The 20,364-nt window shown below is 45.9% G+C and overlaps 1 protein-coding gene across 2 annotated transcripts; it reads right to left on the reverse strand.

Moving 5' to 3' along the window:
• Positions 1–271: 271 nt before the first annotated feature.
• PLOD1 (procollagen-lysine,2-oxoglutarate 5-dioxygenase 1) lies at positions 272–19,221 on the reverse strand. Of its 2 annotated transcripts, none has more exons than XM_013300103.3 (19): positions 19,106–19,221; positions 13,261–13,352; positions 12,631–12,767; positions 11,244–11,407; positions 10,686–10,798; positions 8,994–9,057; positions 7,816–7,913; positions 7,370–7,471; positions 7,133–7,264; positions 6,729–6,850; positions 5,935–6,039; positions 5,363–5,488; positions 4,399–4,540; positions 3,775–3,888; positions 3,431–3,496; positions 2,986–3,090; positions 2,439–2,585; positions 2,002–2,127; positions 272–1,727 (listed from the first exon to the last, which is right to left on the reverse strand). In XM_013300103.3, exons 1-19 carry the CDS (start codon positions 19,122–19,124, stop codon positions 1,572–1,574), a joined length of 2,130 nt encoding a protein of 709 aa, XP_013155557.1. In that variant the 5' UTR covers positions 19,125–19,221; the 3' UTR covers positions 272–1,571. The 2 variants fall into 2 exon arrangements, with proteins under 2 accessions (XP_013155557.1, XP_055654746.1); XM_055798771.1 differs by lacking the exon at positions 19,106–19,221 and adding an exon at positions 17,206–17,399.
• Between the last annotated feature and the right edge of the window lie 1,143 nt (positions 19,222–20,364).

Here is a 20,364-nt window from a genome sequence, read left to right on the forward strand (position 1 = left end):
TCTGGGTTTCACCTAACGAGGTTTATTATCGGTTTACATTTCACACTGATCGCGCCCGCCTGGATTTCTTCCCCCCGGGCACGCGTGGGGCGCAGCGTTGAAACGGGCCCGCAGAGCGCGGGAGGGGCCGGGCCTGCCGCCCCCCGCGGGCCGCCCAGGCCTACGCGGCTCCCTGCCGATGCCCACAGCTGTGCTGCCCCCAGCGCCACCGTCCCACGCGAAGGGGCTCGCCCCCTGACCGTTAGACAGCAGAAGCTGAGACACAGAGAACTGAGAGGAAGATTTTTTTTCCTAAGGACAGCCATGATGTGAATATACTGCTTGTGAAACACCCAGAGCACGGCCGTGCCTGATAAGCTGAGCAGGTACCTCACGGGCAACCGCAGAAAAGGTTTCTCCCCATTCCCTCTCTAACCCTGGGTCTACTCTAGACACATTCTTTTTTTTTTTTTTTTTTTTTTTTTTTTTTTTACACATACCAGCTCACCATAATCTCCCAGCACTTTCCCACCACTCATTTCTATCAGCCTCGACCCCACTGGAGAAGTGTCTGCAGTGGAGTGTTTTGGTTTGGAATCTCAAATAACAGGAATGCTGAATAATGATTTCCTCTAAGTACCAGAGGACAGCTCTTTGATGGCCCACTCAGATGCAAAGAAAATTATCAAAACGATCTCTGAGAACTGGAATGAGGCCACCAAAGAGGACTGGGACCTCTGGACTGTTACCCAGACATTGATTAGAGCTTTTGACAATCTTAACGTGGGATAGAACAGAGACAAATCAGCACTGAAGCCCTCCTGACTGACCTAGTTATTCTCAAGTCTTCCCTTCCTTAGATTTCATCTGTGCATACCAACATGGTCTGAATTTGTCTGGGTATACATGCTTTTAGCTACATAAGGAGGCTATCTTTCATCTCTTCAGTCTAAACCCAGAGGTAAAGTATCATTAGCAGACATTCCTATAGCTAACTGGAAGCACCTATATTGCCACGGCTGCTGCTTTGAGCTTTGTGATATGCTTCCAGGAACTGCAAAGAGGTAAGGAATCAGATGATCTTCAGGCTGTTATTACTGAGTTTCATCTGGTACGACACTTAACTGTTATGACTCCTGGAGTCAGCTCCCTGATCGGTTTACATTTGGAATAGTACCCAGGAATTATTGTCTAATGTCCAGTCCCGTATATGCTGTGGATGAAAACAGGCTTCCAGCTGCTTGGAGAGAGAGCTTGTGACTTGCCTCCAAAAAGCTGGATTTCCAGTCCAAGAAAGCATATTTGTGAAGCCAACCAATCAATGAAGGTTCAAGTAAATCGCACTTCCAAGAAACAGCTGAATCAAAAATGAAGGCACAAAATCTCCTTTCAAATTCTACAGCAACATTCCTAGATATTACCTGCAGTATCAGAGAGGGACATCTTCCAGTAGTGGAGTCTTAGAATATCATTAAAAATCAATATCAAAATAGCTTTGATCAATGCCTTAGAAACTCAGTAGCATTCCCTGTTTCCACTCAAGGTCAGCAGTGAGCAGGGCCAGGGAAAGGTCCTTCCTGTGAAGCATGGCTCTAGGGGTCAAGAAAGGACACTGCGATATAACGGGTTCCTTTGGTGGTTGGAAGACCTTCATGATAGTGGGTCAGGCGTCCTGGATGCATAAGGGTCCAGCCTTTCCGTGGAGCTCGAATGGAGCAATTGTAGCGCAGGAACCGGCAGCCTCCTCCCTGATATAAACAGAACAAGAGGCACATCAGCTTGGTAAAAGCACCTCAGGGAAAGGGTCTCTGCCTTCCCCGGGCAGCCCTTCTAAAAATGTGAGGAGGTGCTTGGGGAATCTCCTGTGTTCTGCTGTGTTCAAAAAAATCTTCCTACACTAGCCCACTCATTAATTGCAATCCTTAGTGTGAAGAAGCCACATACGGATAAGGAAAGGGTGCTCAGCTGCCTGGACTGCTCAGGAGGCCACGCTGAATTCTTGACACCCTGGCATACACTTACCTCATAGTCTATTCCAACTCGGTTCAAAGCAATGTTAATGGTAAAGGTGGAAGCATCGTGATGGGGCATTAGAGAGGGCTGCTCATCAGGTTTGTAGCGAACTACAAAGGCTAGCTCAAACTGAGTCTGCAGGAGAGGAGAACAAAGAACACGTCTGTTACACGGCTGTAGTAGTCCATGGCTACCGAGCTGCACAGCAGGGATCTATTTACATTGCACACCACTGCTAAGGGAGGAAGGCAACATTAAGGCAGGAGAATGTCACAGGGAAATAGCGTATTTCCTGATGCATATACCCATGTCGTATTCCAGAGTCAGTCCCTCCATACTGGGAAACTGCATGCCTATTGCTAGGGGATTCTAGCAGCCTTTTCACAAAGTTGCAACCGGAGGACGCACTGAGCTGGCCACGAGTTTTAATGCTAAAGTATACATACCTTGGTATAGTAACCTGGATACAGTTTCTCTGTGATGGGTGCAATATAGTCCAAAAGAAACTTATACCATTCTCTTTCAAAGCCAATTTGGTTCATGTGTATGTCAATAGTTGGGACATTCTCATATCCTCCTTGTATTCTGCTGTCCTGGAATAGAATCATGAAAATACCCGTAAGGACGGGAAGCTTGGACTTCAGGAATGAAAAGCACTTGTAACTACAAATAAATATGATGTTTATTTATCAGAACTTCCAGGATGGAAAACTCATTTCAAACAATAATTAAAAGCTAAGGTAAACAATATTACCATCAGCAGGGCCAAACACTGTAGCTTTAGAGGACACTAAAGAGGACTTGAAAAATTAATTCACATTTAAGAATGGGGGCAAAATTACAGCGTTAATCAGGAAAATAAATAGAGTATTGCCTCCGGTTTCCTGGTTTAACTGTGGGATCTAATGCTTCCATAAAGGAGGCACTGCTGCCACCAAACATGCATTGATAATGGTACGACCCAGAAGTCAAAGAGCTCCTGCTCTGTCTTACCGTGTTGTCACCGGTGGACCACTGGCCATAATGCTCCATTTCTTCCACCAGCTCATCACAGGCAGTGTCAGTGAATATGGGGAACCAGTAAACATCTGGGCAGGGCTACAGAAAGTAGACAGGTGAGAACAGCAGAAACAAGGACAGGTGTTTGCTTGAGGCAAAAGGAGTAAGACTAAGCAGACTGTAGATTGAGTCAGTTTAAGTGGAAAGTAACTAAATATTCAGGACAGAAATTTGTCTTCTGATTGATATGCCCCACTTCCACTTAAAGATGTACTTCTAGAAGAATGATTTGCCTCTAAAAATACTTTCAAGGTCACGTTTCCCTTGGATTTGAAAGACTATGAGGTCATGCCAAACTGCTGAGAATGACAAGTTATGACACAAGCATTGTCCTGATGCTAACCTCCTATTGTAATGGCTAAGAGTGATGTTTTCTTACCATTTCTACTAATTTCCCTTTCAGAGCTGCTGTGTAGTTTTCATGGATGTACTTTTCTCTCCAGTCCTGCAGTTGGAAGATAAGCAAACCAGTCATTTCTGTGGGGCCTGGTTAAAAACGCAGTGAAAAGCCAGGCTCCCATGCAGCAGTATTTCACAGGCTTTGAAGATCCAGATGTTATGAATCACATAAACATAGTCTCTTTAAATTCTGTGGATTTAGGCTCTCATCCCACCTGAGAGACATTGCTACTACAAAGCCTGGACCTTCCTTATTAGTGAAATTAGTCATCAAATGTTCACAGGCCACATTGCTAAGCCTGCTGAGCATGAAGGTTATCTTACCTCAGGATTGCTGAATATTTGCCAGAGGTCATTGTGGAGGTGAGTTGTCTGGTAATTCTCCAGGGACAGTATGTGTCCAAACTCATGCCGATTTGTCAGGTACATAAAGACTCCCTGCAGGACAGAGGGAAACAATCAAGGCCTCACATTTTGTAAGCTACTATGAAACATAAGCACTGAACAGTTCTCCAGTGATGGTGCCTCTGCCCAAGCTGTTCATTTACTCATTCTTTCTCCTGCAGGCCTTCAATATAATTTCCACCCTGGGTATGAGGAACTTTGAAAGTTTATAGGCAGTAATTCTGTGCCTTTTGTCAGCTAGGGTTGGAAACAGCAGAGCTGCTGCTGTGAGATTAGGTTCTTCCTTCTTACCCTGTCCACCCCATTTAGAACAGCTCTGAAGAGGTCCAAGAGTAAAAATGCTATCCACATTTAGTGGTCCCTGGCTCTGTGTGGTTTCACAGTAAGACAGAAAGCCCAGTTCCAAGGCTGCACAGTATTAAACAATGCCATTTCATCCTGTCCCATGCCCCAGCAGAGCCAAACGCCTTGAAACTACTTAATCTTGTCACCTGCACCCTGGCACGCAGTTCTTCCCTGCCAGCCTCCCTCTCCTTGACTGACCTGATTCCGGACGTTGTGGCAGAAAGCCATGTCAGCATCCAGCTTGCCATTGTGAAAGAGATCTCCTTGGTCAAGCTCCAATCGCAGAGCCTTGGCTTTAACCAAGTAAACGCTGCTGATGTAGGGAACATTCCAAAGCCCACTGAAACGCAGAGGTAGGAGAGCGAAATTTGAAATACCACTAAAAGAGAAACCGCTGGACTTGCCAGCATGGCAGGCAGGGCTGCCATATGAGCCAGCCTTGCCTGAATGATCCAGCTCAGAACAGTAGGGAGAAACTGTACCAATAGCAACTGTCATTCTAGGAAAAATCACTTATATTGCCCAGAGCTTTTAAGCTGCACAAATGCTAGTCCACTGTGAAAGCAATTAATTGCTACTGTGTGTTTTTGCTAGGGACATAATTAATGGCTTGAACCTCTTCCCAGAGAGATCAACACATTTTTTTTCAGTGATTTAAAGAAACCTGAACCAGCCAAAAGTGCATAAGCTGATTTCTAGCATTTATTGCACATAATGGCCAAAAAAACCAGAGGGTCACTCAAGAGTACGAATGAGCCAACAATTATTTTTTGTGAATCTTCCATTCAAGGATCACCTGGTATTTTATGAAGACTATCTAATAAAGATTAAACAGCACTTTACAGGATTTTAAGGATGACACTAGCTATAATCCACAGGTGGGAAAACATGACATGAGTAAGACGAAGTGATTTCAGCAGAGTCAGGACTCTCAAACCCTTACCCTGATCATAAGAAAATCTGCCCATAGTAAGTTATTGTCTGCTCAGGGGAGGACACAGAGCACTTCCACATGGGTGTACAGACTTCTTTTCCTCTTCTATATCCAAAGACAGTTGTTCTCTCTGTTTTTTTGACGTTAAGTTACTTTGATGATACTGCATTGCAGCAAGCTTAACATTTGAGGGGTTATGTCAGTAAGAAGCTCTCTTTGCATACTCACACCCTCCGCCTTTGAACAACATCCACATAATCTTCTGAGCGGGCATAGTATCCATCAGGGCTCAGTGCTCCCCAGAAATTTGACCACAACTTCTCATGACGGCTTACCAGTGGGGCAATCACCAGCCTGTGAGCACAAAAGAAAAAGGAATTGCAGGACAGGATGTTACCACAGGAAGAAAAGATTTACACACCACAGGACCGTTAAGAGTTCGATTCTCCCTCACTTACAGAGTTGCTGCTTCCATTAACTCTGTTGGAATAAAACTCCACATAAGAAAAGGCAAATATGGTCACAATCTCCTACCTAACTGCCCCCTGCAGCAGGTCTCCTAGAATCCAATTTGTTCTGGCAACTATATAAAGACAAAATTAGGAATGATTTACATCCACTGCCTAAAATCCAGGGATTACAACTACAGTAAAAAAAAAGACCAAATAAGGCATGTTTGTCTAACATTCCATCTCTGACACAGTTCTCCTACTGCCTAACACATGTCAGTAATAAAAGAGCTCACTGTATTTCTCGTGTGAAAGGTGACCAGTAAGGATTGCTCAGACCAAAAAACTCACTTGTTCTGTTCGATCAGGATCCTTAGAGTCTCTGTGTTCTTCAGAACTATCTCAGCATCCAGGCTAAAGTAATAGTCACAGTCAGGATCCTTTCTGCACAAATCCCTATAGCCAAAGAAGAAGAAAAGTCACACCAAAACCCCCCAAAACACAGCAAGACAAGGGACAGAACACCAGGGATTCCTTCACCTTGTAGCCTAAAGGTCTTCTTCAGGTGCTCAGAAAAGTTCAGTTTAATGTAACAACCCAGAGGGCTAGCACAGTGCAACACACCAGATGCAGCATCCAATAGCAGACACTGAGACACAGCCAACATCACATTTAGCAAACTGTTCCCTCAGCTCAAACTGAAGAGGTTCCCATTTATTGTTGGCCCAAATCCAGACCTGAGCTCAAACTCACACCTCTTCATCAGAGATAGGAAGATACTCTGCCACTAGCTCTCAGTTTTACTACTACACTCCTCCACTTCAGAGACACAGGTACCTATTCTTCGTGATCAAGCACTAGAGGTGCTTGATGAGGATGGGAGGTACCAGGCTATGCTTCTAACAGAGCAAAGGACCAGTGAGAACTTCGTTTCTGAAATTGGAGAAAGGGAACTGGTATCAAAGCTTATTTTTTTCTCAATATATAATGGACATAGGGAGTAAATGATAGGAACATTGAGAGAGAAGGGTGACTGAAAGAAGAGAAGCATCCACTTAACAGTGAAGATGCTCAGAAAAAACACACTGCCCTAGTTTGGAGACAGCCTGACTCTGCTAGCCATCATGTATGGCCTCTTCACTTACATGCCCAAGTTACGTGCTTCAGCATTCTCCACCTCATCATCTGGTCCAATCACTTTGACAGCGAGATATTCTTTGCCATGCTTTTTAACAAAGGAATCCACCTGCTTTAAGTGATGTTGCTCCTATGCCAAAGGAAAAATAAGAAAAAAAACAGGTAAGATAGGCTCATCCCAGGCTGCTCAGCCTCCTGTTCTTGAAAATGCCAAACCAAAACAGCAACAGCTCTTCCCACTTCCACATCTTTACAGCTGGATGGAGCTATCTTATAGGTGCCACTGCAGGTAAGTACTGGGACTACAGAGCCTGGAAGTCTAGTCAAAGGTTGCAAAAATGCCTGGAGTACAAGGAGGAGGTCTGCATTTTCCCCGCATTTGCTAAGACTGCCACAGGCCAGCTTTACTTACATGGTTGTGAATGAAGAGCTGGATTCGTTGCTTTGGGTAATGAAGGTTACGAAGCCGCAAGAAAAACTGGGAGAGGAATGGTGTGGGCTGCTCGATGAAAATACCAATCAGAATCATTGGCAATGCTTCATCCTACATTCAGGGAGAAGTGGTGGCTCATATACCACATCAGACACATAAAATCCCATTGTAATTCTAAGACATGTCTTGAGAGCTTTGAATAGACATCAGCCTCACCTTAAACCCTGTGAGGCTTCGCAGACCTTCATCACACACAGTGCAGCCAGTCTCAAACGTCCATATTTGAGGAATGTAGTTTCCCAGGTAGTTCAGCTGCAGCTGCAAAAGGCAATTTGCCATGTTATGCATTACAGGGCAGGGGAGATTTTTTGCATCCACTCCCAGTGTAAGAGCACGTTTCATCAGAACGCCATTTACCTTATTAGATTCTTACTAAAGATTCTGCAAAGCATGACAGCCAGAGGGTCCAATTACATGCTGATCTTTGAACCAGACCCATCATGCTGCTAGAGACCTGTACCACTTACTGTTTCTCAAATATAAACACACAGAGGGAAAGTCAATATACAGGAATATATGGATCAGTAACCTGACACACTCGAGGCTAAAGGGTCACCTTGAACAAATACGTACCAAATCTTTCTCTCAGGACGCCCACTTACCTTGGTGGGTCCATTTCCATGAATCACCACAGGCAGAGTGTCATACAACAAGTTTCTTGCTCTCACTCGTGAGTTTTCAAACTTCAGAACTACCTCATCTGGAAATGACATTGCCATCATGTTACCAAAGAAAGGCTTTTATTGACAATTACCAGCACAAGGCCTCATTTCTACTGAGCGACTGCTGAAAGATGAAAGCACAGTTGCGGATAACCATGCATGAGTAGTTTAAGGGCTACAGACCACATCCAGAAAGGAGAAAAAAATGTTCAGAATGACCCTGTGAGGTAACAGGATGGCTGGGAAGGCGGACAAAGAATGCAGCTTGCTGGGCTAACAAATATGCCTCCTACTGCAAAATGGCAGAATCTACACTGAAACAGACTTTCAAAACTGGCATTGACAAATCGTGCGGTGAGGAACAGGTATAGATGGCCAGAGAGGACTCAGGCCTTTCTCACCTATGCCCCTGCTGTCTCTCTTTGCACCCCTCCAAGATGTCTCCTTAACACAACCATACAAAATCCTTTCAAACAGACTAGCAAAAATCCAAGCTCCAGTCTACCATTGTTATAATGAGCACAGGAGCCAAACCTACACTGCCACTATGATTTTTTACCTGGCTGGAGTAATGATGGAGTAGCGCAAAACTATAAACTGAAAACATTAGGCAGTAGTGTCAGGAGAGTCACTTTTGCTACGATTAGCAAAATCAATCCATCGGCAAGTCAGGTCAGAAGCCTGGTACGGTCAGTGAGCGCTCACAGGAAGTATCTGGCTGCACCTCACCTTCTGTGGCATTCCAGACACAGTTCTGAAGCACGACAGACAAGCCCTAGGCAGGGTTGTGTGTTATTACTTGCATTGAAAGTCCCTCCCAGTTTCAATCCCCAAGGCTAATGCAATCCGACATGCTTGGAGATCAAAGTGGCAAGGAGGTGCAAGATGGAAAACCCTACCTGCATTCCCCTAAGTGAAGAGGGAATTAAAATGAGAACCTAGTTTGTTGCAATGGAATTGCAAATAAATCCAAGAACCCTGGCAGAGACATTTTACTGAAGCTTATTCTGCAGGAACAGGAATTTCTGAAATTTAATCCTTTCAGCCACAACTTTTATTTCTGGTGTCAACATGCAGTGGCATTCCAAGGAGAAATGAGCTTCCTTCTTCCATCTCACCTAATGCTCCATTTAGGTTTTGGAAGATCCGGCTTCTTTGGTCTAGACTGATGTTGATGCTTTCCTTTAAAAGGATGAGATAAATAACCTTAATTAGAACACAAGTGGGCATCCATTCTTTACACGTGAGAGTCCCTATGCTGAGCAAAGATACATCACATTCCTACAATCACTTCCATACTCTCCAAGGTCTGAAGCCTAAAACACTCCTGGCTAGGCAAAACCATGCAAATACACATTTTAAAGCTGCTGTGGGTGTGCCAATAATACTACACAGCACATTAATGAAGTACACTTTCAGCACAGTCATATAAAACCCACGTATAATATGCAGGAAAGCCAAGAAAGCAAAAACATCTGCTGCAAAGACAGTTTCTTGCCATCTATGCACAGGGCAAGCACTTGCCCAAGTGTCGTCTCAGGTACTGGTGTCAAACCAGAACACAGTGAGGGTGCAAGGCCAGCTCATGCAAACTTTGTTTTTAACCCCTGCTGCAAGTTATACTCTGACTGGATTTTTGTCAGACTAAAATCCAGCTCTGACTTAACAGAGTTCAGTGTCCCTCCAGGCATCTGTTAAAATTGATTACTGGAAAGGACAGCAGGGTGCTAACATCCGCTGTCCAAATGCCAAGTCAGTGAATTACTCAGCCTTTGTGTGGCACAGGGCCAGAACTGCAGATGAGAACATTAAAGGAACTGTTCATGTTAAAATACCACGGGCAGTATTCAGATTTGGGGAATTAGAAAAGTGCAGCTGTTCTGAATTTTTTACCAGCCCTGCTGGTAAAAATGTGCAACTCCTTCTCTAATCAGTCTGAAAGCAGTTCCCTATTTCTGTTTCCTCTTGCCTTTACTGTTACAGTTCGACTTCTTAGTTCCCATGCATTTGTGGTGTCACTCAGGGATAGGGTGCACTGTGTAATGCACAACTGGGCAGGGACAACAGGAGAATCACCCTGTGGGCTGGATGATTTGGCCAGTGCACCACATGGTGCTGGAATGGCAGTGCTGCTTCCAGGGACCATTCCAGGCTTCAGGCTGACACAGATTTTGTCGGCCAGGATCTGGAGAGGTCTGCTGGAGCCTTTGATAGCCTCTTTGTTCCAGCAGGGCTACCTGCTGCAATGTCTAAGGTCCCTGTCCTGTGGCACAATGGTGCCTAAAAGGCTGTGAAAGTTTGTCCCATGCATCACCTCAAATCCCCTCAGGCCTCTCCTGCCCCCTCACCTAACATGTAATTTAGTGCTGGGTGGGATATCTCTAAGTCAGCACTGCACTGTGCAGGCAAGATACACACTGAACATCTGGATTCCACATCCCCTGGGAGGAGGCTGGTTAGTTCTGTCACACTTAATAGCTGTAAACATCGGTACATACATATATTGGTATGAGTTCCCAGTAAGACTTCTTTTAAGACACCTATCTTCCCATTCACAATTTCAGCTTAAAGATAAAAACTGCTAGTAACAGAACAAGCAGTGGTGTGTGGCTAGAATGCAAATTTTCAGAAGGGAAATGGGAAACTAGACACACTACTGGCCTTTTCCATGTAAGGATGCAGAGTAGTAATTAAGAGTCAATATGTACATGATTAACTTCTTTTAACTGTCAACAGGGATATTGCAGAGAGGATTAACAGCAATGTTTCTCAAATAACTCCTCCTAACCCCAAAATCTAGCTACACCTACTCTTTTTTCTGGATCCAAGAAGACATTTGTGTAGAAGAGCTGGTCACTGTCATCATCATGTCCTTTCCACTCCTCCACAAGCTTCTTCAAGTTTGGAGCATAACCTATGAAGCCTGTGGGAATAAGCAAAAAGTGGTGTTTCAATGCAGACAACAAAAGGGGAAGTACTCCTCTATACAGATATTCTCACTTCTTTCACGCAGTCTCACTCCACCCTGTGTTGCCACAGAGATACACCAGCTTTCAAAGGCATGTACAGACTGCACTTCCCAACATGGAGTGACACCAGCAGCAAATCTGTAAGCTTCAGCATCGGAAAAGCGCACACCCTGAATGACAAGTCTCACTGAAAAGGGAAAAGGCATAAGGAGCAGGTTCCTATCCTCTACAGGCAATTCACAGCTATGTCCCCTCCTGCAGGTAAAAGTCTTGCAAAAGGTGCGAGTTATGCACCGGGCTTCAGTTTGCACCACCTTCCATAGAGATATTTTCCACACCTGGTCCCTTGCTATTTCTTCTAAAGGCCTTTAGTTGAAAGAAGGTTCTTCTGCGCCTTACCTCCAGAGCCCAGGAAGCGCTTTCCGTCTCGCACCTGAGGGTACTTGGCTTCCAACTTTCTGTCAGGATAGATGTAGTTCTCTGCTGAGAAGACCACCTTGCTCTTGGCTTGTTTGAACTTCTTGAGCAGTTCTGCAGGGCCCGAAGCAAAGAGTACATCATAGCTAAAGTAAAAGACAGGAAAGGGACAGAAAGGAATGGAGTCAGGAAACATGTCATTGTGAACAGTTTCTAGGAAAAGCTAATTTTTTAGGAATCCCTTTCTCTTATCTCTGCTTCACAGTACTATATTTTTTTGTCATAATTTTAGCTAATTAAAGTGAAATCTTATTCCTAGAGTGGAAGATGTTACTTCCCACTGCAGAAGATTCCACACTGTCTTGGGGAAACATTTGCCCATGCTTATTTTTACAAAGTTTTCACTTATGATAAAAACAAATCTTCCAAGCTGCAAAACATGTTGATCTCTTCTCGCTTTCCCTGCATTTGGAACCCTGAAGCCCGTGTGCCCTCACTGTTTGTAACAGCTTTTTACTTATTGGAGGAAGATTGCTCTGCCACTCCCTTCCAGATTAAAAAAGTCCATAGGTCATGCTGTTTACATCCTGCCACTCCCTACTATGCTCCCTGCAAATCGTCAGGATGCAAATACGCTGGACACTAGTGGCTGGATGCTGCACTCCAGCCACTACCTCTTCAGTACTGGGTAGAACTAATTCCCAGGCAACACTCCCAGAATGAGACTTGCATTTTCTGCAAGAGGATTTGCATACTTCAGACTCATTTTGGTGTGTGAAAAAGTTGCTCATTCCAGAGATTAATCATTCCGAACTTCTCTAAACACACGTAGACACTCAGAACTGCAGAAGGCGAGCTCCCTGCCATGGCAGCTAGAGACAGATACAGGGATCCCAGCCCTGCCTGTTGCTGGGCATATGAAAAGACACTGAGAATCCAAATGGTCCTTTTCCCTCTTCACGTTTCTCTGGCAGACTACTTCTTGGCTCTCAGGATTGTGTTGTAGCCTGCCTCACCTTATAAAACAAATAGTTCTGGTAAGAAAGGCCTGCTGAGGTCCACAGGAATTGTCTGCTCATTCTCTGCAGGTAGAGGCAGCCAGATTCCACCCTGGCAGAAAGAGGTGTAACGCTATCAACTTCATGTAAGAGTTGGAATCAGTCTGTTCTGATCAGGCCTTCCCAGCTGCCACATATGCAGCTCTGAGCAACTCTCAGGCAACAACAGCAGAGAATTCAGGGCGGGGGGGAAAGGAGGTCTGGATGCAACTTCCAAAAGCAATCTATTTCTCAGCTAATTTCTTCTTAGTAAGTACCTGTCCGAACAGCCTTATGATTCGGTTCAAAGCAAATACTTTCCAACCCATTACCTGTCTATGAAAAGGATGATCAAGTCTTCCTTATCCGCATACTGCTTCAAAGCTGATTTCAAGAGACGGACCTTCTGCCCACCTCCTGCTGGGTTCTCGTCATCTCCACCCTGCCATTCCTCATCCAGCCCCAGCACCTAAAGAACGACAGGCACAGGGTCTACTGACAATGGCACTTTCCCAGCAAGAGTCACAGAAAAGTACCAGAACCCACAACTTTACCAGTCCTGATAACTCCCAGTGCAAATCACAATAAAAAATCCAGCATCAGGACAGATGGACTAGGTATATACACCAGCCTTTGAACATCCCATCCCTGGGATGGACAGTCAGAGTAACATGCAGCACAGTAACCAAGCACTCTCAGCAACAGGAGCACATTCGTGGGTTTCGGCATTGCAATGGAAAAGTGCCATGGGGCTCCCCTGAGCAGGAGCTACAGATCTCATCTTAAGCCAACACTCGGGATAAGACTGCTGCAGAAATGCCCCAGTTGCAGTATTTTTCAGCCAGCTAAGTAGGTATACTCTCTCTTGAGCTTTTATTTAATCAAGTTTGTGGCCAAATCTTATCCATTCTACACTTCAAAATTCCCTTTGACCAATCACCACTAAGGTTGTTAGCCATCACCTGGACTTTGTAGTTGAAGAATTGGGCTGATCTTCTAAAGCGCTGGAATCCCTCAGTCTGCTTGGTGGCAACAGTAAGAATCAGCAGGCTTTCTGTATGAGAAAGCACAAGAGACACATTCAACATGTGCTGTTTTCACAACCAGCTGTTCTGTACCTAATGAAGAAGCTTCACTATCAGATACTGAGCCAAGGTGGGGATTGATAGTTTCAAAGTCTCAAAAAAACTAATTGCAGCGTAAGAAAGATTGTTCCTTTGCAGCATAGGTGAGAGCTTGGTCCCGGGTATAAAATGAGAGATTATAAGACACGATTTCATTACCTGAGTTATGAGCTAGAAAAAGAAAACATAATGTTTTAAGTGCTTTTTTGCCCTGCTATTGAAAGCTATAATTCTCTTCTCTCACATAGAGTATGAAGGAAATTAAACTTTAAAAAATAGAACTACTAAGAAATGCCCATTTGGAAGTCATCCATTTAGTGCAATTGGCTTCCTGTTCCCCACAGAGCTGCTTTTTAGTCACTCAGCATTGACTGGGGGTAGGGAAGACCAAAATTAGACTGAATATTATTATTCTTTCTCCATGGCTGCTCCAATTTTCTACTGCATTCCTGAGGTGTTTTCCAGATTTTTTTCATACATGCACAATGTGAATTTAATTCTGCCATAACTTTCATTTACATTCTCCTCCCAAACTTGCTTTTTATTTCCAGTCCCTTAAAAATGACAAAGCTAAATCCTGAAGTTCTCTCTCAGAAGTTTCTCTATAGTACCACTGGAGTATGACTTTCATGTGGAAGCTCTGGTTTCTTCATTTTAATGATTAAATGCTATACTTCATCTTACCACTTTTGCTGAAGAAGACATTTGTATAGGCTCTGGCAACAGTGCTTAAATGCAAATCCTGGCCATCTGATTTTAACATCAGAAAATACCAGGAAAAACTGAAAGCACATTTTCTTGGCTTGAGCAGACTTCTTTTGGAACAATCTTTTTTTTTTTTTTTTTTTTTTCAATGGATGTACCAGATGCATCTTCCTAATGTACCCAAACTGATAGTCTGTCTGATCTTAAGAGAGGAAGGATCTAGGAGCTGGAGTCCTAGATAGACCTGTCAAAGGCAGCAAAAATAAAAAAATAAGTGTAACACTCCCAAGTTAGGAAGAAAGCAGATGCTTCCAAGGAAATTCCTAAAATCCTTTACCTGCATTAGAATAAAAAGAGAGGAGAGATTGAGACTAGTCAATAGAAAGCAATAGCCAGCTCTAAATGTATTTTGTTAGACATTTACACAGGCAGGGAAAGACATTGATAAATAAAAGAATACAAATCCTGCATCTGTGCTGTCTTTAAAGGCAGATTTTTAGACCTATGAAGTGCAGTCCTAATCCAGCTCCTCCAGCACACTCCAGTTCCTTGAGTCCTGTCCACTCAGAGGGTGCAAACAAATGAATAAAATATATGTATCACCTCAGGGAATGTGTTAAACCCATTAAAGTATCTAGCCACACGATGGCATGCAGAAAACCATGGCAGCTTTGCTAGATAGCTCTGAGCTCTTGGTTTCTGAGAAGGTGAAGATCATACTGCCAATGAAGAAGGGGGCAAATGTGGGCTTGCCAGAGAGGAATGTAAAGACAAACATCAAATTGCAGTACCTGAAAGGAGAGGAGAAAGCACGTGATAATGGTAAAAGTAGTAAAGAAAAGAGCCTGACTGCTATGCAATTATTTCAGGCTGAATTCTCAGGCATCTCACATTAAATCAATCACTAATTCATTTTCACACTGCCACCCCAATAAAGCAACCAACTGTTTATGATATGACTGCCAAAGTTTGCTGGACAAGCTGGGAGAGCGAAGGGCTCACACTGCGGACCAGAAAGCGGTGTCCTGTAGTAGAAATACTACTGCAGAATAGGTTTCACCGTGCAGCCTGCAAACTCACTGGAGCATGAAAAGCCAGCACGGAGACAATTATCCTCCCCAGCAGAATTCCAACTTACAGATTCCCTTTTCATTTCGGTTTGTGGGGGTAGGACTCTGAGAGACATTCAGCTCAGTTTGTTTGAGAAATCTCTGCAGTAGCGAGAGCTTACCATCCCAAGAGACATTCCTTCGCTCCAGTACTAGAAGCTTGTGCTGAGCTATGCTGCCTCCTCTCCTTCCCTTTTAACCCCTTTTTCTCAAAGACTTTGCTGAACACTGGTGCAGCTGATAGGCATTTCCAGAGACAGAGCAGTAAACCCTTTTAATTTCAGTATCACATGCAGCAGGTTTTAAAACACCAAGAGGAGATTTACGTATGCTTCCCTATCTTCCATGGCACAGTTACTTTTTATACGTAGAAAGGGCAGCCTATTCTATTAAGCTGTGCCTCCTGGGCCCAGAGACTCCTTAGGCCATGCTGACAAATACAAATTGTATAAATACATTTAGTAGTGGTATAGCTGCAAAATATGGACACACTGTGGTTAAGGAAGCAAGCACTGGACTAGGGAACAGGGGAGCTGGACTGTACCACTAGCTGTGCTATGCAACAAGGAGCCAGTCCTGCTATCCCTCTGTTTTTCCACCTGTAGAATGATAACAGAGGACATTTGCCACCTTCGTGAGGGTTTTTGAGCACTGTAGATGAAAAGGATTGTGTAAGGACACAGTGCTGGAACAGGGACCCTGATATCACAGTGAAATGACTGGGTGAACTTCCAAGTTTTTACAAAGAGTAAAAATCAGTGACAAGATGAGTTCAGTAACAAAAAAATTTATAGTTATTTGTTTCTGCTCTGACTTTATATGGAAAGCACAGCTGCAGCAGCATTTTAGGACAAGGAATTAATTTATCCCTAGGCTGTGCTTTGGGAAATCTTACTGTGCAACTTCCTGTTAAGATAGTGTTCAACAAAATACCACTAATAGGGGGATCAAAAAAACATAAATCAGTGCGCAATTTAATAGCGGAGAATATAATCTCTATATTCAATTTACATTTACAGAAGTTGGGGTTTTTTTAAGAATCAATTAACTATAAATAACTATTTTTAGTGCTTTTGCAGAGATCTAAAAAAAACATACATGAGAGAAGATAGGTATCGTTACTCTCGTATTACTCGGGGGAAGCTGAGCCACAGAAAAGTTAAGGCATTTTTTCTTTAGGCCATGCCAGAAGGGACGGGTTCAGAAAGCAGTCAATTCCAGATCCCTCTTCCTAACCAACATATCTCATTTGCTGTAGAGCATTACCAAAACATGGAAGATTTGGGGCATGTAAGGAAGGCCGGATAGCACAGAGAGATTAATTTCTTACTCATATCTAATAGTTATCCTAAATGCTGAAACAATTTTGCTTTAGTTATGCCACTACAGCTGAAGAACTTCCCCTCCAACACTCCCATGGATACATATTAACTGTATTATTATTAAGTAATATACATAGTAAAGGTAATTATAACAGAATCATGTATTGTGGAGGGAAATATTCTAGGTCACAAGATGAAGTCTCCTCTTAATTGCCACTTCTCTAATGAAGACAAAGATAATTATTCAAACTTCTTGGCAGAGCGGCAGGGAGCAAACCCCTCGGTCAGCCTGGCTGACACCCTGTAGGTACCCTAACCCTCTGTTGTCCTACAGCCGCTCTCCAGAGCGCCCACCCACGGCTTTGGGGGACAGACCCACGGTGCTTGAGGGGCGCCCGGAGCTCGGGTCACAGCGCGGGCAGCCCGGGATCAGCCGCTGGGCAAGTCCACAGCAGGAGGGGCTGGCCCGGTGGGGCGCACGGCGGGGACGGGGATGGACGGTGCCCGCGGCCCGGCGCCGGGGCATGGGGAGCTCCGGCCGCATGTGCGAGGACAGCCCCCCCCGCCGCCTCCCACCGCCGGGGCTCCGCACGCCGCGGCCCCGATCTCGGCGCGGGCAGCGCCCCCGGCGGGTCCCCCCCCCTTACCTTCCTGCCCGGAGGCGCCGCCGCCCGGCGCCGCGAGCAGCGCCAGCAGCGCCCAGGGCAGCAGCGCCGCCGGCGGCACCATGGGGGCGGCCTCCCGGCGGGGGCCCCGCTGCCTGCGGGACGGACGCGCCTCGGCGGCAGCCGGCTCTGCGGGGCTGGGGGCTGCCGAGCCTGTGCCACGCACCAGCCCCGCCCGGCGGCGGGCGGAGGAAGCGGGGGCGGCGGCTCCTCCCCCGGCCCCGCAGGAGGGGCAGCGGCTGGGCCGGTCGGGGGGACGCGGGGCTCGAGGCTTGGGCAGCGGAGCCGCTGGGCCGTGATCCCGGCGCTGCGGGACCTTCACCGGGACCGTGGAGTGCAGCACGCCCTGCGACCGGGGAGCTGCGGGGCCGGGGGGCTGCAGCCACAGCCGGGGGACACCGGGGGGTGCGGCGGCAGAAACACGCCTTGGGCAAACGGGCGCTGTGTAGGGGCAGGGGGCTCGCCTTCTGCCCGGCTTTAGTCGGCGCTGGGCTGCATCGGGTTGACACGGTCATTAAGTGTGAAAAAACCAAAACAAATGGGTTCTGCACAGCTCTGGAAACTGGAAGCCCTTACGAAACACCTCCGTCCCACCTGCCATATCACCTCATAGCTTTCCTCAGCAAACCCAAAATCTGCTGCAGTCTTGTTTCCTATACTAACTTTTTCTGTGACCATATATGCATCTTAAAGCCTTACATTGTTCTCTTTGTCCTTGTGCTGGGTTTTCTTGCTCTAGCCCTGATGAGTTACGCATGCATCTTTTTCTAGTTTATTCTCCATAACTTTGAGCACAGGCAGAACAAACCTGTCTCATAAAATTGCACTGTGTTTTTTGTTCGTTTGGGGTTTTTGGGGGTTTTGTTTGTTTGTTTGTTTTTTTAAATTGGGTTTAGGGTCATTTTTATACTGCAGTAAGACTTAGATGCAGGGAAACCCTCTGAGCCTGCCCAACACCAGCTGAGGAGCTACCACGGGCACACCTTACCTGAGGCCTTGAGCAACACATTATCTCTACTGAAGCAAATACCTAGAAGTGACAGTGCCATTTTTAGGCACTGTGTATAAATAAACCCAACTTCCATCACTGAAAGCAACATTAAGAGATTACTTATTTTGCCTCTTGTAAGGTGTGAACAGTAATGTTTACCTGTCTGCAAAGAGCTCGGAGAATCACAGAGGCTGTAGAAATGTTACATACTGTTCTGTAAGACATTAAGTAGATGGAAAGCTACACTGCAGTATACTACCAAAGCCATCACTGAAAGAGGCGCCAAGTCCTCAGCCACACTTGGGCCTGGCCCATGGAGCACACGTTACAACAGGAAGGTAAGGTGTCAGGGAGAAAGCAGCAGTGCTGGGTAGTTTAGCAGAGGCATAAAAAGTGAAGGATGCATGCCAAGCGATGGTGTGGCATGTACGTTGAGATAAGAAAGAAAGACACTGTCAATGCAATATGTATAGCTTAGCTGCACTGGGACTATGGAATACACAGCCAGAAACATACAGGGCATCATCAAAGCACTGGGATAACATAGAAGCCTCCCTCAGTGCAGAGCTCAGTTTTAATAAAAAAGATGGCTGTGTAAAATTCTAAGGTCCAAGACTGCTGTTTTCTGTAAACCACCCCTTTAACATAAATTACAGATGTTACAGGACTCAGATTATCAAAATAAAACGAAGAAAGTATGATCTTAGAGGAGAAAAACATAAGCACGTTAGAAGAGCCACACTGTAGCTAGCTAATATCCTCCACGCTTCACAACAGTATCCTGGCAAAGAACTACTGTTACTATTTGTTCACTGAGAATATTCTTTAATGTGTTCAAAGCACCTTTGTTTCTGCTCCCACTCCCCAGATTAGGAATTCCCTCATAATTACCAGGCAGAGTAGTCGTCATGCTCAAAAGATGCACTACAGGCAACAATCCAAGGAAATACTAGTTTTCCCTAAGATGGTGACTCCAGGCAGCTTCTGTCTGCAAAGCTGCCAGTTTCCTTAAATAAAAAAAAAAAAAGAAAAGAGACTTTTACTTTGGATTTCTTCAGTACTTTGCAGGCCTGGACAAAGCCCCTGATAAATCTTTAGCAGCCTCAAGATTCTAAGCCAGAAGCCACAGCAAGAGTGTTCAGCTCCTCACCATCAGACCGAGGTCTGACTCAACCTAGAATTTAAAAAATTGCAAGTTTCTCATTTTAATGAAGTTAAGTCTCTCCATTCTAAAATAAAGGGGGGGTTGCATGCTGGAAATCATGAATGCATCATTGTTTATACTGCTGGACTCAGACTGGCCCTATTTGACAGCTCTGTTTACATTCTGCAGCTATGCCAACCCAGCAAGCATATTTCCCACCCCCCCACCCCGTTTCTGTTTGTACTGCTTTGTGCACTCTGGCTGGAGTCAGCTGCCTGTCTTTTTAAACAGAGCCAGCTGCCAATGCAGATGTTCCAAGGAGTACGTGCAGCACGTGCTCCAAGCAACGCAGCAACTTCCTAAAACCAGGAAGGCTCAGAGCTCCGTTTTTAAAGCAGCCTCAAAAGGCACCAGGCCTGGCGAGAACTGACAGGTGCCAGCCCCGCTCCTCCAGGCTGCAGGGCCCCCGGCCCGCAGCAGTCCCCGGCCCGCAGCAGCCAGCTCGCCTGCGGGAGGTAGTTAAGAAAGTGTCTCGCCTGCTCCCCTCACTGGCTCTACCTGGCCAGGAGTGTCACGCTTCCTCTTCACGCACAGTGTTTCTGTGTGGCTTGTTACTATCCTCCAAGAGCCGCCCTGGAGCACAGAACTTTCCGTGGCCCGATGTGCGCGTGTAACCCCATCCCGAGGTGTGCTGCTCTATTTACTGCGCAGGGGAATGAAGTTAGACAGAACACAACCCGCCTTCCCGCACCAGGCGCTGCTGCGGTGACGGGAGTCGACTGCCGCTGGCCTGAGGGAAAGCTCCAGGCCCCAGCCAGCCGGGCAGGAGAGCCCAGAGCCCAGAGCCCAGCCCTGTGCTGAAAAGGGGCTGGCGCCGCGGGCTGCCGCCCCGCCTCGGCCGGCAGCGGGGCAGCAGGGCGCCGGGGGGCCGGGGCCCGCTCGGCAGCGGCGGCGGGGCGGGCCGGGGCTCCCCGCCCCCGCCCGGCACCTCCTCAGGGGCGGTGCG

The sequence above is a fragment of the Falco peregrinus genome, chromosome 3 (genome assembly GCF_023634155.1).
Source record: "Falco peregrinus isolate bFalPer1 chromosome 3, bFalPer1.pri, whole genome shotgun sequence".
Classification (NCBI taxonomy): Eukaryota; Metazoa; Chordata; class Aves; order Falconiformes; family Falconidae; genus Falco; species Falco peregrinus.